Source organism: Vipera ursinii, assembly GCF_947247035.1.
Source record: "Vipera ursinii genome assembly, chromosome: 3".
In the NCBI taxonomy this organism is placed as follows: Eukaryota; Metazoa; Chordata; class Lepidosauria; order Squamata; family Viperidae; genus Vipera; species Vipera ursinii.
This window is the reverse complement of record NC_139516.1, coordinates 44,632,748-44,658,974: the sequence shown is the minus strand read 5'-3', so window position 1 is coordinate 44,658,974 and position 26,227 is coordinate 44,632,748. Positions and strand designations below refer to the sequence as shown.

General features: G+C 37.0%; 2 protein-coding genes across 11 annotated transcripts in view; one reads left to right on the top strand and one right to left on the bottom strand.

The window, feature by feature from the left end:
* RBBP5 (RB binding protein 5, histone lysine methyltransferase complex subunit) overlaps positions 1 to 26,227 on the bottom strand; it is a 938,867-nt gene that overhangs the window by 742,242 nt on the left and 170,398 nt on the right. The gene's annotated exons all lie outside the window — the stretch shown is intronic.
* The window catches only part of NFASC (neurofascin), a gene marked incomplete at its 5' end in the record, with an annotated part of 112,126 nt that overhangs the window by 31,890 nt on the left and 54,009 nt on the right, over positions 1 to 26,227 (top strand). Inside the window, 12 exons of one of the 3 annotated variants that reach the window (XM_083357647.1) lie at positions 890 to 940; positions 9,574 to 9,685; positions 10,784 to 10,968; positions 13,708 to 13,839; positions 15,017 to 15,160; positions 16,703 to 16,814; positions 20,270 to 20,436; positions 21,742 to 21,889; positions 22,622 to 22,746; positions 23,593 to 23,628; positions 25,737 to 25,838; positions 25,948 to 26,145. In XM_083357647.1, coding sequence (XP_083213773.1) covers positions 890 to 940; positions 9,574 to 9,685; positions 10,784 to 10,968; positions 13,708 to 13,839; positions 15,017 to 15,160; positions 16,703 to 16,814; positions 20,270 to 20,436; positions 21,742 to 21,889; positions 22,622 to 22,746; positions 23,593 to 23,628; positions 25,737 to 25,838; positions 25,948 to 26,145 — 1,512 coding nt within the window. Of the gene's footprint in view, positions 1 to 889; positions 941 to 9,573; positions 9,686 to 10,783; positions 10,969 to 13,707; positions 13,840 to 15,016; positions 15,161 to 16,702; positions 16,815 to 20,269; positions 20,437 to 21,741; positions 21,890 to 22,621; positions 22,747 to 23,592; positions 23,629 to 25,676; positions 25,839 to 25,947; positions 26,146 to 26,227 lie in introns of all 3 variants that reach the window. The other 2 variants (XM_083357648.1, XM_083357646.1) reach the window with 2 other exon arrangements.

Below are 26,227 nucleotides of genomic sequence, written 5' to 3'. Positions count from 1 at the left end.
TTGGAGGGAACCAGGGTCTTTGTAGGACAACCCATAATGCACCTCATGTAATCTTTGGTCCTTTGTGATGTCAGAAAAGTTGATTCCTGGGTCTGGAGGTTCTAAGTGTTAGAGTTTCTCCTCTGATTTTGAAATCCTGTCACCAACCTCAGAGAATTTTGAAAACATAGACTCCAAGGATAGTAAAAAGTAGTTGCTCCTGTTATTACTATTGGGAAGTAATTTTATAAGGGTTTTTTCACAACGCTGTCTTAGTCATGGAAATCTCTTGGCGATTTATTTTTTAATGAAACACAACTCATTCTAATAATGTTTGCATGAGCAAAGTCTGTAATGTTCATCATTCTTTCTTTGTTTTAAAGTTGTTTTGTTGCTTCTAATCCTTATTTGGCAAATTAGCAAGAATAATTTGTTCATTGTATGTGCTTGAAAAATCCTGTGGCAAAACAGTTCCAATTTTGTGAGATACTTAACAAACTTATTGAAAATTTCCTGATATTTAGGAAGTCAGATGCAAAATTATAATTAATCTTTTCTTTAAAAACAATTGTAACTGTTTTGATTTTGCATGTTTGTGGAGCGTTTTTTTTGCAAAACAACCATACCTATAATTTAATTTTTCATAGAAATAAGCAGTCTTTTAAAGCTGCTATCTTACATTGCTACCTTACATCTATCAGAAACATGACAGCTGTGTTATCTTATTTCTAAACAGTCTTCAGGCCTTTTTGGATGTTATGTGTATGATGTTTCATATGCTTTTCTTTCTGGCATGCACTTTGTATTTATAAAGTTAATTTTCTTTTGTGCTCTTCCCTTCCATTACCTTTTGGTTATTTAGCACATGCTTTGTCGCTTTAGAACGTTCATGTTATTTTGTTTATTACAGAGTATCCCCATAGTGAAGCGTCCTTTCAAAATCACACTGACATGTACAGTGGTGAGTCAACGCTGACTTCTGGAGATCCTCATGTTCTAACTTCTCTGTTCCTAACCTGACTTACTATTGTATTAACTTAACTTGTTGGTCAGTCAGTGAAAAATGGGAGACAAACACAATAGTCTGTCTGATAGACACAATAGTCATGTATCTGTATCTTTTGACCATCTTTTCAAGGACTCAGACTGCACAATCTTCCAAACAAACCCTTCTTCTCCATCACTGTTGGACATCAATAGTGATATTGACAATTCACATTTCAAATGAGGTCATCTTGTGAAATTCTGCTTTATTTATTGTCAGTTGACTGTATTGTTTCTTATGGGTATATGTATCAAAACAAAACTTTTAAGTATAGAATTCCCCAATTATTGCCAAATCTTTTCATTTGAATTTCACTTTTGGATTACATGGATCTGAGCAACACTCAGCTGCCATGTTGAAAAAGAAAAATTCTAAATATCAGTTACATTGTTTATATTTAAAATACATATCTATAATAATCACAAACAAATGGGAAAACCATGATGGATATTCTTTGCAGTAGCATTACATAATTGTTTGAATGCTTCAAAGGAACTCTGTTCACTCGTTTTGTATACTGGAAGAATCATGAATTATACATTGTTTTTCAGATATATAATCACCAGGCTTTCTCTCTGGCATGCAAATTATGTGATAGTGTAGATATTTAGGAAGGGATTAATTTCTCTGGAATTAGGGAAAGAAAATTGCGAGAAAGCAATTTACTTTTATGAATGCTTGTTTGGATGTATAATCAGAGTGTCCCCCTGATCTGTGTGATACAAATTTATTTGTTTAAAGAGAAGTGCAGTAAACTGGGTACATTGTTTGTTATAGTCTTGCACAATAAATGAGAACTGAATGTATCTTTGTTTATTGTGTATCCAAAGAACACATAGCATCTCTTGGTTTTGCTTGCAGACAGGGCTTTTTTTCCTCATAGAACGCTCAGAATGGAGTTCCGACACCTTTTTTGGATGGAACCTTGTAGGGTAGGCAAGGTGGGTTGTATGACATGTGTGAGTTCCGGTACCTTTTTCTTTTACAAAAAAAGCACTGCTTGCAGAGATATCTTCTTTTCATGAATTCAACCCTCATTATTTCTGACTTGGAAAATGTTCCTATACGACTAGAGGTTAGAAACTTCTTTTTAAAAAGACTTGCTATGGGAACGGTGATTAAATTATCTTTCTAAGGATATAATTGATATGTGCCGATCAATCCCATTTTCCTCCAAGAGTAATGAACTATTTTTGTATATCTTTGCTTTTCATTTTTCATATAAGGGTATAATTCTCATAAGAGAGAGATGCAAACTCTAAAGTTGAAGACTCCAATGACTCCAGGCCCTTTTTTGTTGTTTGATTGCTTGCTTGATTTGATGTTATGAAATCAGACTTAAGAATGAAATATTACAGGAGTTTGGTTGATTTCCATCATTTCCTTTCAGTTATTAGTGGAGTATGTTGTGCTGGGTATTGCAGAGGGGAAAGGATGAGTGATGTGCATCAGCCACTCCTTACTCATTTTGTTTGGATTTTAGTTTATCCCAAACCAGACCGTCCAATTCTTCAATGCTTTGCCTTAGAAAACCACGTTTTCCATACTTTCTACACAAAAAAACTTTTTAGGGCTTTGCATCTGTCCCAAGCAGATTTGGACTTAGCATGAAGAACTGCACCGTGCAACATTACTTCATCCCTTATAGTGTATTGATGGAAGAATGTCTAGCAAGTGAAGTAGCCTGCTGGATTCCACCCATTTCTTTTCTAACTATAGTTTTAAGAAAGATTTTTCTAGTTTCTTAATCAACTTTGCCTCCCTTTAAAAAATCTTGAATTATATTTTAAGTAATATCTGCATTTAAATTAGACTTCTTTACTGTTATTGAGAAGTACTTTGAGAACCATTATTACAGAAATGTGGATTAGCGTGCTCATATTGTAAATAAATAGATAATAGCAAACTCAATCTGAATGTTTTTAAACACAGGTAGTCCTCTACTTACAACAGTTCATTAAGTGACCGTTCAAAGTTATGACAACACTGAAAAAGTGACCTATGATCATTTTTCACAGTTACAACCTTTGCAGCATCCCCATGATCATGTGATCAATATTCAGATGCTTGACAACTGGTTCATCTTTATGATGGTTGCTGTGTCCCAAAGTCATGTGATCCACTTTTGCAGCCTTCTGACAAGCAAAGTGAATGGGGAAGCCAGATTCACTTAACAACCGTGTTACTAAATAAACAACTTTAGTGATTTACTTAACAACTCAGGCAACAAAAGTCATAAAATAGGTCAAAACTCACTTAAATGTCTCACTTAACAATAGAGGTTTTGGGTTCAGTTGTGGTCATAAATCGAGGACTATGTACATGTGCTCATTTTCTTAGTATCTTTTTTGCAAAGTTCATTACAAAACAAAACTCAAGAATAAATACAGGTTAGATATAAAAAAGAATAAATCACAAGATTAGCTGAGCTTATTAATCAGTCTTTTGCACATTTTGTGTATGATGTAGCAAAATTTGCAAATTACCAAAAAATTCTGTTCCATTCTTGAGTTTGACAAGAGAAGGGAAAGAATAGGCTTCAGGTGGACAGTAATAATTAAGTTTAACACACATACACAAACACACACACATACACACCACCCACACAAGATTCCTGCACATTTTTATACTTTCATATAAGCCTGAATTATTCCAAGATGGGAAACGTATATATCTCTTGCCCCATTGATGTCCCATCATTTTTGACAAGTTCTGCAACAAAGAACTGTACTGATATTAATAGGCTCTTCTAGCAAGTTATAATTTTGGAAAATCAAGATTCTTTATGAAATGGTTAGTCTAAATCAGTGGTGGGATTCAGCCAATTTGCACCACTTCGGCAGAACCGGTAGCTAATTTTTTTGTTGCCCAGGCCCAGAATGGACTTCCGGAAGCAGCATCCACACAGAGAACCAGTTGTTCACATATTTGAATACCACCACTGCTCTAAGTAAGGTCTTGGTGATGGTTTTTAAGTCCTTACATGGCATGGGTCCGGAATACCTCGGGGACCACCTGCTGCCGGCGTCGACTCCCCTCCGCCCTGTGCGTTCCCACAGAGAGGGCCTCCTCAGGGTGCCTCCGGTCAGAGAATGTCGGCTGGTGGCCCCCAGGGGGAGGGCCTTCTCTGTGGGCGCCCCGGCTTTATGGAACCAACTGCCGGTGGAGCTCCGGATGGCACCGGATTTCCGCTCCTTCCGGCGCGGGTTAAAGACCCATTTATTCGAACAAGCTGGCCTGGCCTGAGGGGGGAATGTCTGGGTTTTTATGGGTTTTTTATATTTGATTGTTTTAATTGGGCAATTTATTTAATCTTTTTTTAACTTTTGTATTTCTATTTATATGCCCTGTTCACCGCCCTGAGTCCTTCGGGAGAAGGGCGGTATAAAAATCCAATAAATGAATGAAATGAATGAAGTAGAGTAGGGGTGTCAAACTGCCGGCCTGCAGGCCGGACATGTCATCCGGAAGCCGGACCCACCCTATTGATGGCAATGGAAAAACCATCCCAATACGTTGCACAACGTCATGTGACATCGCGAGTGTGACATATCTGAAATAGAGAAAGCTCTCCTGTAGTTATTTCCTCTCCAGCTTATGGAGGATGCAGTGTCAGGGGACACAGCAAGTATATTTGCCCCTCAAATATGCTTATGCTATGAAAAAATAGAATGTTTGGGATTAGTGTGTATTTTAGCTTTTTGCATGAAAGCATGTTTAATTTTAATCTGTGAAAACGTTCACTGACGCTGTGTCAAAACTAGAGCAACATTACTGTAGAAATTTTATTTTGACAAAAATTAAGATTAAGCCCCTAATCCTAAAGTTAATGTTCTGTTCTTCACTCTTCTGGCTTTTTCACAAAACAGGTTTACTCATAGGAATATATGAATAATATCTCATTGGTCAGACTCATGGAATTTATAATCTCTTTCCGTTACATTTTACACATTTTGTAAATCCAATTAAGAGGATCTATGCCATATTCACAGCTTTATACCTCTTGCCTGTTGTGATAGATACTAAGCTGACTAAATTTCATTGTTTAATTGTTAATTGTTCCAGCAATAGGTAGATTTGCAGGAAGCTTAGGGAGACAAATCTGTGTGCATAGAGTATAAGCAATAAAAGGAACAATGTTAGGATTATTCAACAGTACATACCCTATAAAAAGGTGGATGCTTTGTTAAATTACATCCATTTAGGTTGGCAAAGCTTTGAAGAAATACTTCACTTTAATTAAGCTTCAAAAGAAACACCCCCTTAAATAATTATTTGCATATCGTGTATTATTTCATCAAAGTTTTCAGTGGAAATTGAATAAGCAATTTACCTGTAAATATCTTGGGAAGTTGTCACTGGCCTATTTTATGGGCAGGAATGTATTCACCAAAATGCTGTTTAGAGATTCTCTTTCTAGAACTATTCTATTTCAATGTCTTCATCTGTACATTGATCTACGGTAAATATCTGCAAAAACTTGAAGTTCAGTAGAGGAACTGCAAGAACAATTTAGCTATTTCATACAATCCCTGTTGGTTTCAAAGACAGTTGCTCTGAAAATTTCCTGCAAGGAATCATTGATTAATAAGTTCAATCAAATCTGGAAGACATTCATGAGCAATCTCATAGGAATATATGTTTTGTACCAAGTCAACTAATTGATTCATCTGACTCAAGTTTGTCTTATTAAGTAGCAGCAACTCTTTAGGTGTTGAGGCAGGAATGTTTTCTAAACTTAACTCAAAACTGTCTAGAACTGGAAACTATTGTGTGCAAAAAGAGGTACAGCAACTGTCATAGATCAATTAAGCAATTTAAACATATGCTTCAAAGATCCACACTAGTTAATCTACACCAGTAATCTATTAACTTAATAATTAACTAATTACACACTAGCATATTTAATGATGCTGCCTATTTCTCCTCTGTGGTTTATGAATAAGCTTGAAAGTTTCTCTTGGCATTCTTAATAAAACTATTGATCGTAGTTCGTGTTGATGTAGGAGATACAAAATAATTTCTGGCTCTGGGTGATTTTTTCCCCAACTCAGTTTTCTTTCCTGCATTCAAATGTATGCAAAAGAGAAAGAGAAAATTAGCATCCATATTCATAAATAGGATATTTATACAGAATTCCATGATAAAGGAATCAGTAGAAATCTGCTCTAAACCGAAAACTCAAATGTATGATGTATCTGTGCCCCAAAGGAAGATTTAGCCCAGCACTCTAACACATAAAGATCCTCTGTTAGATGCTGTTAATTAATGATTAATTGCAAACATTTGTTTCTCTTAACACTTATTAACACAATCCTGTCAGGTTCCAAAGAGAAAAAAAAATCTCATGTTGCTGTCTTTTGCTTCTGGAGAAAAGGAAGAATAGAAATCTAGTAAATAAATAATTGTTAATTTGTAAGTTTTATACAAGTTTTTAACCTGTTCTGTTTGCAATTTTTTTCTGTTCACCTGTCAGTTTTTTGGTAACTGTTCTGCTCAGATGTTTGTCATAACCTTTCTGCAACTCTTATATTTGTCCTTTGTCTTGCTTTAAATATTTCCTTGTAGTGCACATGTGTAGTGCACATTCACATCCACAGAGCTTAGGGAAATGTCACTCTCTGTCGTAATTTTCATTTAATTAACAAAATGAGTCCATATTGAACAGCATGGAATAATTGCTTGTTGTATGACACCATTTATTCAAGATTCTTTCCACATAACAGCTTTTTTAAAAAGATCTTATGTCAGCTGTCCTCTTGTTTTGAAACCTATTTTGTTGAATTTGAATTTCATTTTTATGAAATCAGAACTAATGGTATGGCATTTTATTTTTGCTCATCAAATTAATTGTGAATTAACTTCTTATCATGGGCAGAAATCTTTTATTTCTTTTGTTCATTTATTTTCCTTCCCCCCAGAGTTCATATTTCCTTGAGGGGGAAATCATAAGTATTATTTAGAAATATAGTTTGTGATTGCTACAGTACAATATTTAGTCATATCACAAGCGCATTTTGATATTTGTGCACAAATCAAAAGCAAGAGCTCCATCCAATGATTTATTAAGGCATCCACAATGACAGTCTTTAGAACTGATTTGGAATCATGTCAGTTTCAAGTATTGTAACCTAACACAGAGATGCTTCCATTCTTCAGAGTCATTTAGATCTATGGAATTAATTATATTTTCCTTTGCATCCCATTAAATTGAGATTCAGTTAATATTAGATCTAAGTTCAATTAAGCATTTAATAAAGCCATAGTTTTGGGACCAAAAGATTTTGCCAATCTCAGAATGCTTTTGCCAATTTTGTACTCTGAATCCTTCGTATTAAATCAGTAATCAGTCCTTGATTTTCAGTGCTACTTCAAGTTATAATGCTAAAGTGGATAATCAGATTCTTGATTTTTTTCCCCATTCTATGTATTTTAACAAGGAATGCTAATTTGCAGCCAACAGTACAGATAATTGCTTTAAGTCAAAGCTTTTTGTGCTCTGTGCTATAGATAAGGGACAATTTTTTTGTTAAAAAAATCCTTAATTACTGGCTTTAATGTTGAGGTAGCTCCTTCTTTGTGATTTTTTTTTCCTCTGAAACAGATCCTAAAAATAATCTGGATTTGCTATAGAAAGAGAATGTCAATAATTGATTAAAAAATGGAATATCAATGAACTAATTGAGTCTGACAGTTTTCTTAAAATATAGATCAGTAAAAATCAAAGTTGATATATTTTTAGTTTCTCTGGATCCCAATATAAGTTAACTTGGCTAAGGTGAGTTTTAAAATTTTTGCTATACAAACAAGGCTATATTCATTATTGTGAGAATAGAAAAGAAGAGATGTATTGTTCTGACAGTGCAGCACAGCACTTCCCAACTTTTCTGGCTCTGGACTGGCATTGGCAATGTGGGGGGAGGGGATGGTTTCATGTGCTCTCTCTCTGCTTGCACAGCCTGGTTCCTAATGGACCGTAGCCCGATACCCAGCCAAAGACAGAGAGGTTGGGGACACCTGGTGTAACACATCTGAAGTAAAATTTATTTATGTCATTGAAATCTAACATTGCCCACTAGCTGACAACTCTAACCAGCTTACAGAGGATTAAAAACAATAAAAGTAAAATACAAAATACCAAGAACACACTGGGAGGGAATGACCCCCTCTATACACCACAATTACTGTACAATTGGTGGGATCACACTCCACCCTTAACTCGGTGCCTGTGGGAAGAGCTAGGTCTTTAATTCTATCTTAAAGATCAATTGAATTGGAACCATACAGACCATGGAGGGAATATTTTAGAGGATAGTCACAGCTACAAATAAGGAATGCGGTGGCTCAGTGGGTTAGGACGCTGAGCTTGTCGATCAGAAGATCGGCAGTTTGGCGGGTCGAATCCCGAGTGCTGCGTAGCAGAGTAAGCGCCTGTTACTCGTCCCAGCTTCTGCCAACCCAGCAGTTCGAAAGCACGTAAAAATGCAAGTAGAAAAATAGGGACCACTCCGGTGGGAAGGTAACAGTGTTCCGTGCGCCTTTGGCGTCTAGTCATGCCATCCACATGAACACGGAGATGTCCTCGGACAAGCGCTGGCTCTTCGGCTTTGAAACGGAGATGAGCACCGGCCCCTAGAGTCAGAAACGACTAGCACGCATGTGCGGGGGAACCTTTACCTTTACCTTTATTGGGTTTTATAATGTGATTTGTTTAATGGATAGGTCCCAGAATATGCCAACTCTCTCAGGATGGCCAGAGAAAATTGTGGAGAGGCAGTCTTACAAATACCCAGCTCTTATGCCCTTTGTAATGTTTTGTGAAATATCTTGTGTAATGAAATATCTTATGAACATGCCTTTGGCTGAAGGAAGAATTCATGGCTCAGTGAAATGGCTTGCTCAATAGCTTAGTATCAAAATATGAAATTTTTCACTTGAGCAAGGATGAATCACAATCAGGTTTAAGTGAATGTCAGTTTCCATGAGACCCAGCAAATAATATTGAACATCTTATTACATAATGTTTTTAACAACATTTGATTTAATTGTTTTAGTTGTTTCTTGTAATTCATATTTTCCCACTGTAAATTTCACAAAGTAGCATTGGAATTTTATTGAATACTATAGGTAATTGTGATCTCCACAAACAGATATAAAATGATACTTTATAGGGACATTTCTGCAGTATTTTTATTTTGAAAAAATGAAACTTTGAATTCCCCTTTTCTAAACATCAAATCTGCACGTCGTTAAATTTGAAATATGGTAAATATTTATCTGTTTTGCTGTGAATAAAGTAACTTATTATTACAACTATTATTACTGTTTCATTCCATTCCATTATGTGTCTGTGCCACTGTCTGATTTTTCCACTGAAACCTTGTTCCATTTTAGCATTTTTCCAATCTCTTTGTAGATTCCTACGTCAGATCTTGGGTGTTGCAAATATTTTCTAATTTGCTTGTTTCCTATTGTCTTTCGTTTGCACACTGCCCTTTGGAGAAGGATTTACAATTCTGTATTCTTCCTCCCTTATGTCCTGATTTCAGCCCGAGGTATTTCAGAAAGACAACCCAGCTTCATGTACCCTGTTGGGACCTCAAGCAGTCAGACGGTGCTAAGAGGAGAAGACCTCTTGCTGGAATGCATTGCCTCAGGAGTGTACGTACCATTTGGGATCAGGGAAACCATGGTTTGTCAAATATATTCTGGTCTAAATTCTTGGAGATAAAATCACAACCAGTTGCTTATTCTTAATTATTTTTGGTTTGGTAAATAAAAGATAACTTCACAAGAACAAACAGGAAATAATTGAAATGATAAAATTCAAAAACATAATTTTAGTGGGATTAATCATTGATGTTTATGGGCAGGGGGAGTAAGTGATGAAAAATTGTTGTGATATACAGGCTCCAGAGCTTACACACTTGTATATAACGCAGTTCAAGTATGAAAACATGCATTGTGACATCACAGTATATGTTTCACTATTTTGTAACTATTTTGATTAGAAGTTAATGTCAACTTTGATGGCTATAAGACCATTTTTTTCCACCAAAATTTGTACTACCACCATTAAAAATGAAGCTGTGATTTCCAGTGTGGTACTCTGAAACAACTTTTCAAGTTATTCATGTTACCCAGAAAGTCAGATAAATTGATTCATCTAGTTTGGTGTTGTTTATGCTGGTATACCTGAAGCTAAAACTCAAATACTTTGGCCACCTGATGAGAAGGAAGGACTCACTGGAGAAGAGCCTAATGCTGGGAAAGATTGTGGGCAAGAGAAAAAGGGGACAACAGAGAATGAGGTGGCTGGATGGAGTCACTGAAGCAGTAGGCGTGAGCTTAAATGGTCTCCAGAAGATGGTAGAGGACAGGAAGGCCTGGAGGAACGTTGTCCATAGGGTTGCGATGGGTCGGACACGACTTCGCAGCTAACAACAACAAATGCTAGTATATCTCTCAAACGTTTCATAGAAAACTCTCTCACAGGATCGTATCTGAAATCTTTAGTCTCAGGAGTCAAAAAGTAACAACTTAATTTTATACATGAATATATTCAATAATTAATTTCTAGTCTCTTCTCATTGATGTCCTTGCCTCTCAAGTTGTTTGCCAGGCATTTTGAGAAAACAGGTTATTTTGAGGTCAAGTTTCCAGAAAATTTCTTTATAATACATAATTCATGTTGGAAAAATATTGGCATCAAATGCTCAAATCTTCTGGATTTTTTGTTTGTTTGTTTTGTTCCTTCAGTCCAACACCAGGTATCATGTGGCACAAAAAGGGCGGTGATCTTCCATCAGGCAGGATCAAGTTGGAAAACTTTAACAAGGCTCTTCATATTGCAAATGTTTCTGAGGAAGATTCTGGGGAATATTTCTGCTTAGCTTCCAACAAAGTGGGCATTAGTCGCCATAGTATCTTTGTGAAAGTGAAAGGTATGTCACATTTACTGTGGCTTCTTATTCTCCAGAAGCTGGTAATGCAAAAGACCAGTGAAGGAGGCTTACATAGGAAATCTTTCTGGGGGCAGTCTGACCGTGTGATGGGAACATGGTATTAGAATGCTTCCTGAGTAACAAATTACTGTTTTGAACACAAACCTACATATCTTTATTCAGCCAAGTGGAAGAAAACATAAAACTGTCATTGTTCCTTAGGTAAAGTGAATTGGGGAACAGTCAGATAAGAGAGACCATAACCCACAGCTACATAGCGGGTAGAGCAAGTGTCTTAAAAAGGAGCCTGCCTAAATTATCAGGATATAACGGTGATGGCAGACTTGCTAAATTCTGTTAATGCAGCTTTGTAATAAAGTAGAAATAGCTTATTTGGCCATGTTTCCCCTTTGGTCTACCTGGTAAGACTGATACCTTCTCTGCTATAGTGGCCAGTTTATGGAACATTCACCACCAACACCACCATCATCCTCCCCAAAGTGAGGCCAGCTTCTTCCCTTCTTATTTTTAAGAAGTCTCTCAAGACCTGGCTATGTCATCAGGCTTGGGGACCAGGGGAAGAGGCTCACTTGAGTGCCTTGTGCTCTCTAAACTTTTTCTAATGACCATTGTATTACATGTTTGTTACTGTATATCTTTGTTATTATGCTACCAAAGTCACATCTTGTGAGATTGGTAGTTATATAAATTTGAGACATAAATAAATGTAATAAACTGGCTTTCTAAGAGTTCAAAGAATGAGAAATAAGTAAAATGTATTCAAATTAAGAGACCTTTTCAAATACATTCCCATCTATATGCCCTAAAAATCAAATAATATATCACTAAATTTTTCGGGCCCTCAAAAACTAAAGGTTTCCCAAAATTCTTCCCCCTTTTCTATATATTCTCTGCAAGTAAATTAATAAGTAGCAAAAATAGAGGATCTCCAGCTGCCTTTTATTCCTGTTCCGATTAACTTGCTTTCAATATATACAGATTGTTGCTTATTTTAGGATCATCCCAATAGAATAGAATAGAATAGAATAGAATAGAATAGAATAGAATAGAACAGAACAGAACAGAACAGAACAGAACAGAACAGAACAGAACAGAACAGAATAGAATAGAATAGAATAGAATAGGAGCTGGAAGGGACCTTGAAGGTCTTCTAGTCCAGCCCCCTGCTTAAGCAGGAGAACCTATACCATCTCAGACAGGTGATTGTCTAGTTTTTTCTTAAAAATCTCCAGTGATGGAGCACCCACAATTTCTGGAGGCAAGCTGTTCCAATGGTTGATGGTCCTCACTGTCAGGAAGTTTCTCCTTTATTCCAGGTTGTTTCTCTCTTTGATCAGTTGCCAACCATTGTTTCTCGGCGTTCCCTCTGGTGCTCTGGTAAACAACATGACCTCCTCTTCCTTGTGACAGCCCCTCAGATATTGGAATACTGTTTTTATGTCTTCCTTGTTTCTTCTTTTCTTTTACACTGGCAAACCCAAGTCCCGCAGCCATTCTTCATATGTTTTAGTCTCCAGCCCTTTGATCATCTTAGTTGCTCTTCTCTGAATTTTTTTTTCCAAATTCTCAACATCTTTTTTGTGATATGGTGAACCAAAATTGGCTGCAGTATTCTGGGTGTGGTCTTACTAGGGTTTTATAAAGTGGTACTAATACTTCACGTGATCTTGATTCTATGCCTCTGTTTATACAACCCAGGATTGTATTAGCTTTTTTGGCGGCTGCTACACACTGCTGACTCATAGTCAAGTGATCGTCCACTAGGACTCCAAGGTCCCTGTCACAGTTGCTGTTTTTGAGCCAGGTCTCACTTAATCTGTACTTAAACCTTTGATTTTTCCTGCCTAAATATAAAACTTTGCTTTTCTCCACATTGAAACTCATTTTGTTGGATAGGGCCCATTGTTCAAGTGTCTAGATCTTTTTGGATCCTGAGTTTGTCTTCTGGGGTGTTGGCTGCTCCTGTCAGTTTGGTGTCATCTGCAAATTTGATGAGTTCCCCTTCCATTCCCTCATCTAAGACATTTATGAAGATATTGAAGAGTACTGGGCCTAAGACAGAATCTTGTGGTACCCCACTGCTTACTTCTCTTCATGTGGATGTAGTGCCATTGAGGACTACTCGTTGAGTATGGTTTGTCAGCCAGCTGCGGATCCAGCTGGTGGTGAAGTTGTCTATTCCACCTTTTTCTAGCTTACCAAGGAGCAGGTTGTTGTCTACTTTATCAAATGCCTTACTAAAATCTAAATATATTACGTCCACAGCATTTTGCTGGTTTACTAGTTTATTAACTCTCGTTATTAAGTGAAAGGAAGCCCTTGCTTCATTTCAGCTTCCAGTCATTAGAAAAAGTGTATAAATGTATTTACAGAACATGCCATCCTTTATCCCATTTACGTGAACAGCAAAGGACACTACTTCTGTGAAAAAAAGTGTAACTAGTCTGTAACATAATTGTGGTCACTGTGTTCCAAGCAACCTTTGTGCCTTGTACTATCTTCTAGTACTTCTCCATACAGAACTCATAATTTGTCTTCCTGTAGTCATTTCACCTTTCCTGTACTTTTCTTTCTTTCTTTCTTTCTTTCTTTCTTTCTTTCTTTCTTTCTTTCTTTCTTTCTTTCTTTCTTTCTTTTTCTTTCATATCCATATTTTCTCCAGTGGATCACCATGACAGCCATAGCATCTTTTTTATATTTATCACTTTTGTTCTAAAGCTTCCCCATATTGGTTGGATGAACCAGAGAACCTTATTTTGGCTCCTGGTGAAGATGGAAGACTGCTTTGCCGTGCCAATGGTAACCCCAAACCTTCAGTCCAGTGGCTTGTGAATGGAGAACTTCTAGAAAGTAAGCAACAACAGAGTCTAATTATTTGAAAGATTTACAATATGTTTCTTGACCTCATTGTTGTTAGGAGGGAGGTGAAGATATTGTCAAATAACTGCTGGTAATCTCCCTCCCTCCCTCCCTCCCTTCCTTCCTGTCACTCTTGACTTATGATGATTATCTGGATTAATTCTATTTTTACTGCCTCAAGTTGTAATTGCTTGAAGGGCAGGTCAAATTTTTAAACGATTGCTGATATCAACAAAGTGTGAAATATGAACTCCAGATGATTCAATTCATTTTCTACTTTAGTCAATGCTTATTTGCATTTTTCATTTCTGAAAGTATTTGTTTTATGCTACAAAAAATAATTGATTGTTGGCATATTTATACGCTACAGTGTATCTGTGATTCTATACTGGAGGTTAAATTAAGATGTTAAAGTGGCTTTTAAGATTGATGTTTAAATGACATTTACACAACATCATTTGCTCTTTTTAGCTAGACCTTAAACATAATATGCACTCATAAAAAACATGGCTTACTGTGGTCTTGATATTATCATACCTTTCTATATAGATTCTCAGCCTTCTTAGGAGGTTCTGAGTTTTGCTTTTTTTCTCTCTGTTACCTCTGCCCTATGCTGCCTTTTCTTCTTCGCTTTCCCTTATAAATTTACCATATTTCTGCATTCCAAATTCTGTAAAGACATAAATCTTCCTGTCTTCATAAGCAACGGAAGTTTCCTGCTTCATTCTAAAATGTTACTGTTCTATATAGAGACATAAAAACTTATTGAATGCTTGCAGTCCACAATAGTTTAGTAGGGCAACTCTCCGAAATAGCTAGCTATACTGTCTTAACAATTTTTTCTGCTGCTGCTGCTGTTGTTGTTGTTGTTGTTGTTGTTGTTGTTGTTGTTATTATTATTATTATTATTATTATTATTATTATTATTATTATTATTATTATGTGTTCTATGAACCAGCATGACTGGAACTACTACTTTAATATGGTTCTCATCCTCAATATTTAATAATATGAATGCCCAGATCAAGAGAGAAATTCCATCCATGTTTCTTCACCTCAGATGAGATTTATTGCTTAATTTTAGATGCTTTTATAGTGTTCATTTAATATAAATTATAAAAAAAGAAATAAAAGCTATAGTTTAATTTTATGTCCATCTGATTCCAAGGTTCTGCTCCCAATCCCAGCCGTGAAGTTACTGGAGACACCGTTATGTTTCGGGACATCCAGAGTGGCAGCAGTGGTGTATATCAATGCAACGCTTCTAATGAACATGGGTATCTGTTAGCCAATGCATTTGTTAGTGTGTTGGGTAAGCACTGAACAGACAAAGTTCTCAGTTCTTTACCTTTGTTCGTGCAGCTTAGCTTTAACAACCTTTAAAGTAATTTCCTCTTTTTTTACAATTGTTTGGTTATTAAATCATTTGTTTTTTATCAGGAAGCAATATCCATTATAGTTGTGATTGAGCAATGACTTTAAGATGGTTTGTTGAAAGAGCTATGGTATTCTGCTTTACTTAATACAATGACTCAACTCTGAATGCAAAGAAACCATGTTAAGATGTCATGGTTTACTGAAATAATAATCCCAAACAATGATTAAATTGTGTGAAAATTTGTTTAGGTATACATTTATTAAGGACAAGTTAATGTAATATTTAAAATAAAAGGAAAGTTTTTCAAACATGAAAAGAAAATATAAACATATCAAATTGTTCTTGTTACAATTTAGTGGAATTAGAAATTGATTTGTTTAAAAGCATCAGCGCAGAATTCAATATCTGTTTCAAAATGTCTCCATACATAATTCAGGTCAAAGTGATCCATCTTCATGCATTTTGATTTATGGCATTTCATAGCCTAATATACATGTACATATTACTTTATAGTGGCAAATAAGACAACCAGAGACCCCTTGGGCTATCATTTCATTGATATTTCCTTCAGAGGAAATATAGAGAGAGATGTATCTGTCTTGAGAATAGTCCATGTGAAACTGTGTACCACAGGCACATCAAAACACGAAATGTTTTGTGATGTTTTATATTATGTCATCAACTGTTTTATAATAATTTTATCACAATTTTTTTTATAAAATTTTCAAAATTTCAACCCCAGGAGTCTGGGTCCTGGAATTTTCACATAGATTCCTGAAGTTGAAATTTGGAAAATGTAATAAAAAAAATATGACATAAAAATTATGTCATAAAAATTGTCTGTGTTTGTGTGTATGCGTATGTATACACAATACACACATATATATGCAGGTATTATATCAGACTGTAAAATGCCATAGATTATAATGGACAAAGACTTGATTATTTTCATCTGCATTATGAATGGAGATATCATAAAGAGCCAAAATTGCAAAATAATAATAATAAACTAAATCTTTCCAATCCAGTCCCATCTGAGATAGTCATAGGATTTTTTTTTTCTTTACTGTGTCCTTGAAATTTTTCTAAAGAAAAATTTGATATATAGAAAATATATCAAAGACCCTTTTATAGGGTACCTAGCATATGATCCCACACTTAATTAGATAGCAGTAGAGATTCCAACTAGAGCCAGAGGCTTTATTTAATTTTAAAATAGGTTCTTTCTTTTTATAATTGTCTTCAGTAGACAACAGATTACCAACTAGACTTGGTTTGGATTAATGAGTCATCTTCCTAGCGTTTTTTTATTTATTTCATTTTAGCTTTTGCCTTTAAAGTATTTGAAAGGTTCGGGCAAAATCTAACCAATCAAAAACCTAAATCTCAAAATTCAAAATTGGTATAGAATGTTTGCAGTAAAGCAAAATAACAGTGCTGACTAGTTTACACACCATGCGTTTTTGTCTTTTTAAGATGTTGTTCCTCGGATCCTTGCCCCTCGTAACCAGCTGATCAAAGTGATTCAGAACAACCGGACTCTTCTGGACTGTCCGTTCTTTGGATCCCCAATCCCTACATTACGATGGTGAGAATTTTATTATTACCACACCATCTTTTTTAGTACCGTATTTTTCAGACCATAAAACGCACTTTCCCCTCCCCAAAAGTGGGGGGAAAAACGAGGGTGCGTCTTATAGTCCGAAGATGTGGTAATACAGGACGCCTTTGACTCAGGAACTGGGCGGGCTGGCTGGAAAAGCTGGAGCGGATCTCCCATTTGGTCTGTGCAGGGAAAGCGGGACCAATTGGAGGAGAAGCTGCAGCCGGAGGCAGAGTCTGTGATTTTTTACAGGCTGGAGTCTTGGCGTCTTTCCTTCTAAAGTTGAAGAGCAGCTGCAGTCTATCCCAACTTGAAAGGCAGGCGGGGAACACAGCAGCCAGAGCAGATGCTTAGCTCTAAGGATGCATTTGTCTCAGGAACTGGGCGGGCTGGCTGGAAAACCTGGAGCGGATCTCCCATTTGGTCTGTGCAGGGAAAGCGGGACCAATTGGAGGAGAAGCTGCAGCCAGAGGCAGAGTCTGTGATTTTTTACAGGCTGGGGTCTGGGCAACATAGCGGTGGACAATGGAAGGGAGGGAGGGAAGAGACAAAGAAGGAGGAAAGAAAGGAAGGAAAGAAGGAAGGAAGGAAGGAAGGAAGGAAGAGACAATGGGAGAGAGGGAGGAAGGAGGGCACCCACCCCAGTCCCACCCCCCTCCACCAGAGACCCATGGATTTCCCCCCACACATAGGCACCCTGCAATCTTGAGTGATGACTCCCCCTCAACTTTGCTTGTCAAAAGTTGCAAAAAGTGATCACATGACCCTGTGACCGTCATAAGTATGAATCAGTTGCTAATCATCCAAATGTAAATCTCATGACCCTGGGGATGCTGCAACAGTCATAAGTGGGAAAAAGGGTCATAAGTCACTTTTTTCAGTGCCTTCGTAACTTCGGTCACTAAGTGAATTGTTGTAAGTCGAGGACTACCTGTACTTTATCGTTTTTTCCCTCTTTTTTTTGGTCAAGTTTCTGACACCTTGTTGGGTGACTAGTGATACTCAGACATTGCCTTATCCTAAAAGTGGTACAATGGGTGAAAAGGTTGAAAAGCCCTGCCCCAGAACATTTGTCTGGGGTTCCCATGTGCCCGCTTACTGTCCGCTGCCATTCGCATGCTGTGGATTGCTGTGTGTTATGGGGAAGTCCCACCTCCTGGAGTCTCAATGTCAGTCAGTCAGGTCACATGATCGGCACAGCACACGCCTCTCCTGCGTGTGTGTGTGTGTGTGTGACTGACAGACTGACAGGATTAGAACATTGAGACAGGAGGCAGCTGGGTACGGTACCAGGTAACGTCCCGGCTGGGACTATGTGATGCAGCACAGTGCCCTGACAGGCAGGCAAGGAGCTTGTCATGGCAGGAAAGACACACATAGTCTCTCCTGCCATGCAAAGCCCTGCCTGTCAGGTTGGTTGGTGTCCTTTAATAGTAATACCAAGCGGTATGAGTCAAATTACAGTTCTGATGTGTGTGGTAATATGTCTGTCATAAGAACTGACAGTTCTTTACTACTCTATTTTCCTCAGAAAAACACCATTTCTCTAACGGTACAAAATGTCAAAGATGAAAAGATTAGCATATAAAATTCCGTTTAAACTGGAGGTAGTAAAATATGCAAAAGAACATGGAAACAGAGCAGCGGAGAGACATTTTGGGCCACCTCCAACTGAAAAAATGATAAGAGAGTGGAGAAAACAGGAGGATCAGCTGCAAAAACTTGATAAAATTAAGCACACTTTTCGTGGGCATGCTGAAAAATGGCCATAGTTAGAAGTGGACATGAAAGAATGGATCACACGTCACCGGAATATGAGCTTCTCACTTTCTACAAAAATGATCATCTATGAAGCCAAATGCATTGCTGTAGAGAAAGGCATTAAGGATTTTACTGGCTCACCATCATGGTGCTACAGATTTATGAGGAGAAGCGGCCTTGCTATTCGCACCAAAACTAGAATTGCACAAAAAATGCAATTCTGTCTTTTCATAAATTTGTAATTGATGCTAGGAAAAGAAATGATTTTCCAATGGACCAGATTGGGAATATGGATGAAGTCCCGCTAACCTTTGATGTGCCATCTAATAAGACGGTTGACCTCAAAGGTGCCAAAACAATAACTGTGAAAACCTCAGGACATGAGAAAGCACATTACACTGCTGTGTTGTCCTGCTGTGCTGAGGGCACCAAATTGCCACCCATGCTAATTTTCAAAAGGATGAAAATGAAAATGGAATGAAAGTATGGATTGAAAAAGTGTGCTCCAAATGTCCTGGAGGGCTTCTGAAAAAATCTGCTTTATTAGTGCTTGACCAGTTCAGAGCACATATTAGTGAAACAACAAAAAACAAGATTTAAAGAGGTGAAGACTCATCTAGCTGTAATTCCTGGGGGTCTTACCAGCCAGTTGCAACCTCTCAATGTTTCAGTCAACAAACCATTTAAAGTCTTTATGAGAGAAGAGTGGAACAAATGGATGGCTGCTGGGAATCATGATCTGACTCCTACTGGACGAATGAAGAGGCCCACTATCACTCAAGTTTGTGAATGGGTTAAAACATCATGGCAGTCAGTGAAGGAGGAAATCGTTGCACGGTCATTCAAAAAATGTGGCATTAGCAATGTCTTAGATGGAACTGAAGATAATATCATATATGAAGATAGCGAAGAAAGTGATATAAGTGATTCTGAGCAACAGAGGTTCATAAATTCTGACACTAGTGATGATGAGTTTTTAGGGTTTCCAGAGAACTAGAAAAGTGCTTGAGCCTCTAAGTCTTTCCTCATTTGTTAATGGAAGTGATGATAGTTCTTAACACCACTGTTGAGTTTACGCTGTTAAACATTACCGTATTTTGCTTTATTATAATAAATATTTTAGTATACCGGTACTATTTGGTTCAGAATATTTTTTTTCTTGTTTTCCTGCTCTAAAAACTGGGTGCGTCTTATGGTCAGGTGCGTCTTACGGTCCGAAAAATATGGCATATATCCATTTTTTACATTATTTATATTACTGTTAATAAATAACACAAAAACATTTTTTAAATTAGCAGATTTCCAAGTTACTAACATGCATTGGAAGGATAAGGTAGCCATTATTAAAAGTAGATTATCAAAATTTATATATCCTTCAAATAAATCAATAGACCAGCTGGAGAAGCTGAGGGAGAAATTTCTTTAGTGCAGGGGTGTCCAACGTTTTGGCTTGCCTGGGCCACACTGAATGAAGAAGAATTGTCTTGGGCCACATATAAAATATATAATATCAATAATGTATATAAACCACATAATAATGTTAAAAGTTTATGATCTTGTGAGGCCTCATTACTAACTATCTAGGGCCTCATGCAGACTGTGGGCCACATGGGTTGGACCCACCTGCTTTAGTGGTCTGTATACTGAATATTTAAAATGATTTATTCTTGTTTCATGAGGTTTAAGAATGGCCAGGGAAGTACACTGCATGGTGGCAACTATAAAGCACATGAGAATGGAACTTTGGAAATCATCAGGGCTCGGAAAGAAGACCAGGGAACTTACACCTGTGTGGCTACCAATCTTCTGGGCAAAGCACAGAACCAGGTTCGTTTGGAAATAAAAGGTAAGGTGGCTTCTGCTTCAGCAAACCACAGGTATTTTCCAAATAGTGGGGTGAGATTATTTTTCCATCCATAGCATATATCCCACGTATAAAGAAAGTGTGATGTTTAGTGAAGCTTAAGTTGGAAATTGGAAAGAACAGGAATATGAGGACCCAGATTGTTGGGGGCAATTAAGCTGACTTTGTAATAATGCCGCTTGGGGGGTGTATGAAAGCCCTAATAAGCAGGCATATACATAGAATGAAGGCTACTGCTAAGCTTGTAAGCCGCCCTGAGTCTTCGGAGAAGGGCGGGATATAAATGGAATTAAAATAAAAAAAATAAAAAAAATAATGTGCATTAAATTACAGCTAAATGGATCACTCCACTTGTAAGTTCTATAAACCTTTGCCACTTGTTGAACACTGGACCAAAGATCCTCAAACTTGCAAAAAAAATGACCTAATACTCTGCAAGCTAATACAATTTCCATGCTATTTATCTAAACATTATGAGGTGTTTCTTGAGCTTGACAACAGAAATAGAAATGCCAGAAGCTTCAGCTGGAACCTATCATTCAACCTTATTTCATTACCCAGTTCATGGATACCCATGAGAGAATAAAAGGAATGCAGAAAAGGAGGAGGAGGAGGAGGAGGAGGAGGAGGAGGAGGAGGAGGAGGAGGAGGAAGAAGAAGAAGAAGAAGAAGAAGAAGAAGAAGAAGAAGAAGAAGAAGAAGAAGAAGAAGAAGAAGAAGAAGAAGAAGAAGAAGAAGATTATTAAGGAGTGGTTCAAAAACTGAATAAAAAGAAACAAACCAAAAGAAGGAACTAAATAAGTGCATTGTTTGCACTGCACTTTCCTTAGAATTTTTGTTCTGAGCAGATGCTATGAACTGCAAAGAAGGATTATGCAAGAACAACAAAGAATTCTTGCTGGTTTATCTGAAAGATTGGTGACCTATGGCTTGTGTCCTTGTCATGCCATCTGTGGGGTTGAATCTCTTGAGCTGAAATACACCTCCAAGGTACTAGGGTGTGCATTAAAATGTGCCTGGTGAATACAAGAAGGATTGCAGGGCCTAACGGTGGATTTATAAGTATCAGAGAAAATAAATGATAGAAATGGAGATGTTTAGAGATTTATTGTCATTTATTCCTTGATGAATAAAGCAATAGTAGACTGTCAGTGTTATATTCTTTTATTAGATTCTATTTCCTAGTAACTTCATTCCCTTTAAACATCTTGAAGAGATTAGTTTGAGGAGTAGGAATAAATTAAACAATTCACTAATAATCCTAGGCTATTACTGAACTCTTTGCAGATCCCACTAGGATCACAGAGGGTCCCAAAGATGCTATACCAAAGAAAGGTTCTACAATTCACTTAATGTGCCTGACAAGACATGACCCCACATTACGGCTTACAGTTACCTGGCTTAAAGATGATATTCCCCTCTACTTTGGAAACAGGTCAGTTTCATCTTTCTTTTATATTTCTCAAACTTTTAGCCTATTGAGCTTCTCTAGGATACAAGTAATTATTATAGAATTTTCCCATTTTCATTGCGAGAATTACATCTATTGCTATTTTAAAGAGGAGTAAATTGATGATGGAAAAGTTGTAATAACAAAAGTCAGGTTTTGTATACAGAAATAGAAGGAGCAATAAATAGCTGAAAAAATGTTGGATATCTATGGTTAAAAATTATGTTGCAAAATTGATTATTTTTTTTCACCAGAAGTTACTGATTGTTATACTTGCTCATTTAAAGCACCACTTCTGAAAAAAAACATGTTTATGTATACGTGTAATTCTTTTTACATTTTTGATGCCTTCAATTTTATCTTTATCATTTAAAATAGAGAATGTATATATCTCCAAAACAGTACAATATGTTTTCTAGACTGAGCTTGTTGGTTTGTAACTTTAAAACTAAACCATTTTTTTTAAAGTTATCTACTTGGTAAAAATGAAGTAACACTTTCCTTTTTAAATTCTCAGAAGTTCAGTCTCTTTAATGAAAGTTAATGAGCTTTTATTTATCAGGCTAAAACTGTTTTCAGGTCATAAAAAAAAGCTCAGAAAACCTATCTACATAATTATTAATTAATTAATTAATAGCTGTCATTTATCCATTCATGCTTTTCTAAGAGAGGTGTGTTCCCATAGTGTTTTTACTTGTAATGCTTCTCCACTGAAAGGATGAAGAAAGAAGAAGATGGTTTGACTATACATGGAGTATCAGAAAAAGATCAAGGATATTATACCTGTGTGGCTAGCACTGAACTAGACAAGGATGTTGCCAGAGCCCATCTCACTGTACTTGGTAAATCTTGTTTTCAAAGGTCTTGAATTTGAGGTGCATTTTAAGTATTGTAGACCACTTATTTAGGCAAAAGTTATGACTTGTTTCCCTGGATTATAGAAGATGGAATACACAGCAAAAAAGAAAGAATCTTAATTCTTTAAAAATAGAATATTCTATTAACCAAGATCAACTGGCTGACTTATTTTCATTATTTACTGATTTAAAATAATCCTGCTTGAACACAATAATTATGACTCCTAACCGTGAAAAATGAAGATGTGTCTCTCAAAACTAATCAAACACAGTAGTTCCTTTATATTTCAGTCTTCTCTGTAAGCTAGTGAGAGATGCAAAAATTATTTAAATGTGTTTAGAAGTCTCTTCAAAGTACTGGTTTGACTTAAAACTTAATTTAAAATATGGGTTAGTCAATCTTTTGTCTTTGTACCAAGTTTTTTGTTTGTACAACCTTTTGTCTTTGTACAAGAGTTTGGATATGTGCATGCACATTTATTTGACATTTACCTAAACTGACTGATAACAAAGGAACACATATATTTCATTTCTTTCCTTTCCTCATCCTTATCCCTTTCAGCAATTCTGAGTTCTCACTCTCATTATCAGAAGGATATAAGCTATGTTGTTCCCACCAGCCAGATGATCAAATAGTCTGTTACTGGTTAGAGGCCTGGTTGCTTGGTTTTGTGCCACAGGAAACCTGCAATCTGTTTTCTGTCAACCAAAAGAATGATCTTAGATTGCAGGTGGTTCACCCATGGTTTAAAAGCTATACTATAATTCTTCAATTACTCATGTTTAACTATTGACCCTAACTCTCTAAACAGCTAATATCTTACTTTGCAGCTCCTTCTACTGTTAACCGTATGACCCCACCTGCAGGTAATCAGTACTAATCCATAAATCTCGTTGATTTTTTTTGTTGCTGCTTATTCATTGCAATAACTTTAATTAAAGTTCTACTGAAAGTATAACTAGGGTTGGGCTACGCATCCCTCAGCAGTAGTCATACCTGCCACAAGTGGGAAGAGGTCTTGACTTCTGTTGTACACCTTGCTGTATAGAGTGTAAAAGTAAATGAACGTACTACTAGGAGTCATTAAACTACAACTTAGTTTAGGCTGCTAGGATGAATGCAGAACTCTGATATTGACAATGTTTTTTCTCTCTTCCCTGTATGAATGTTTGCATTTACTTTAAGTTTTCTTGTTTGTAGCAGGGAGATGACAAATTTTTATCATCCTTTTTAATCCATATGTTTTGCTGGATCTCCAAAGCTATCTTTTCGAAACCTTTCTGGAACAGTAATGCCAATTGCAAGTGGGGGGGGGGGGAAATGATTCTCTTAATTGTTGCAGCATGAAGAAGTTACCTGCTTCCCGTACTACAGCTAGATTCAGGAAGAGCTATTAGTGGCATTGTTAGAATGTGGAAAACATTTTCAAATTCAGACTATTTTGCAGTTGGAACAAGCCACATTTTGAAAGCGTTTCAAATTTTGAGCCACTCTGACTCAGATTCAAAACACCAGGTGTTTCAAATTCAAAAACAATTCTAAAATGCTTAAACATCCAGATTGGGATGGAAAAGTGGGAAGTTTTAAATTTGAAACAGTTTTAATTTAAAATGTTTTTCTATATCCCTATACAGTTGATAAAGAGAAATGCAACAGATCCATAAGGGCAGATCACAAATGATGCTGCAGTAGTAACAGCCATTTCATTTTATATTAAGAGGCAAATAAAAACATATTTTTGTTTTATAATCTTATTAGGCAAATTTGTGCCATGTATTTTTAGTATGTTTTTATTTAATTCAATTTGTGGCAATTTCAAGTTCTGTTGTTTACATTTTTCTTTTTACTTCCATGTATCAGAGTAACAATCCCTAAATTCTTACCAGTTATTTCTCTAAAATCTAAAACTGTGTCTAAATGATTGATTCGAAAATCCTTACTCTGATGGTGGAGAGCCTTCAGCCTCATTTATCCATGCCACAAAATTTTATAAAATTTGAAACAAAGAATGGATTTCAAGGTTGCCAGGTGGATGCCATTTTGCATCCACTCCCCTATAAAATTCTGTCTGGAAAAAAAAGTAGCATATCCTGGAGAATTATCTACTCAGATTACTTTTGGTGTGAGAGTGAATTCTATACTGTAATTAGTATCAGCCTGTTCTGTTCCCCCCTCCCGGAGTACAAACAAACAGACAAGCAGGCACAACTAGTAAGAGTTAATTCTACAGGCTTTAGTTAATTGCCTTCTGATAAGGCCTTGGCAGCAAAATAGGCTCATTACCTCAAACGTCAGGTGGAATGAGATAACGTCCAAACAAACAGTACAGAAGCAGATGTACAGAAGCATTGCCAAGAATTCAGACCAGGGTTTCAAACAAGAAGCAGAGTTCCAAAGATGTGATCAGAAGTTGTTTAAACTATTGTTCGTCACAAAGTTCTGAGAGCAGCCACACCCCCTTTTGTACCTTATGGGGTGTGGCTCAATGACTCAGCTACTCCCTGGCCCTCCTACTCAACCTACGTTGCTGCAAACGCTTGGCCCTGCGTCTTTCTCAAGGGTCTAGCCATGAGTCATCATCACTAGACTGTATTTGCTGCAGCTGCTTGAGTTCCGTCCCAGCCTGGCTCCCAGCCTGGCTACTCCCAGGCTGCTCCTCTCGGCCTTCAGATGGAGACGGAGGCCTTGCCAGAGAGGAGGGCCCTGGAGAGGGGGGCCTTGCCAGTTCCTCCCCATCATCCTCAGAGTCCTCTTCCTCGGTTAGGACAGGTGCGGGGGTCGGGGCCACAACACTGCCTGAAGTAATAACATTTGTTTTGATATCCAGTTCCCATCTTTTTCTGTGACAAGTTTAGACTTGACCCTATTATCATGTACAACATAGAGACATGAACCTTAGTGGAAAGTCTAAAAGGACTGGGACCTTCACGACTTATTAGAGAAACTTATATTTTGCATATTGTTTTGCTGGTAGCACGTCCAGAACGTCCCCGTGACCTTGAACTAACAGACCTTGCTGAAAAGAGTGTGCGGTTAACTTGGATTCCTGGTGATGACAACAACAGCCCAATCACAGGTGAGTGAAATGATACCATTCACGATTTGTTCGTTGTTTGTATTTCAAGACAACGTACTTACCAGTAATTGCATAGCAAATTAGGGGATCCCACATTTCTGTCTTCTAGATTATATTGTGGAATTTGAGGAGGATAAATTCCAACCTGGAACTTGGCATAACCATTCCCGTTACCCAGGAAATGTGAACTCCGCCATCTTGCGCCTTGCACCCTATGTCAACTACCAGTTCCGAGTAATAGCTGTGAATGATGTAGGAAGCAGTTATCCCAGTCTGCCTTCTGAACGATACCATACAAATGGGGCACGTAAGTTCTAACTGGTTGAATTCATGTATACTCTTAGAATGAAAAAAAGCTTGAAAAAATCTGAAATGACAATGCGGACACA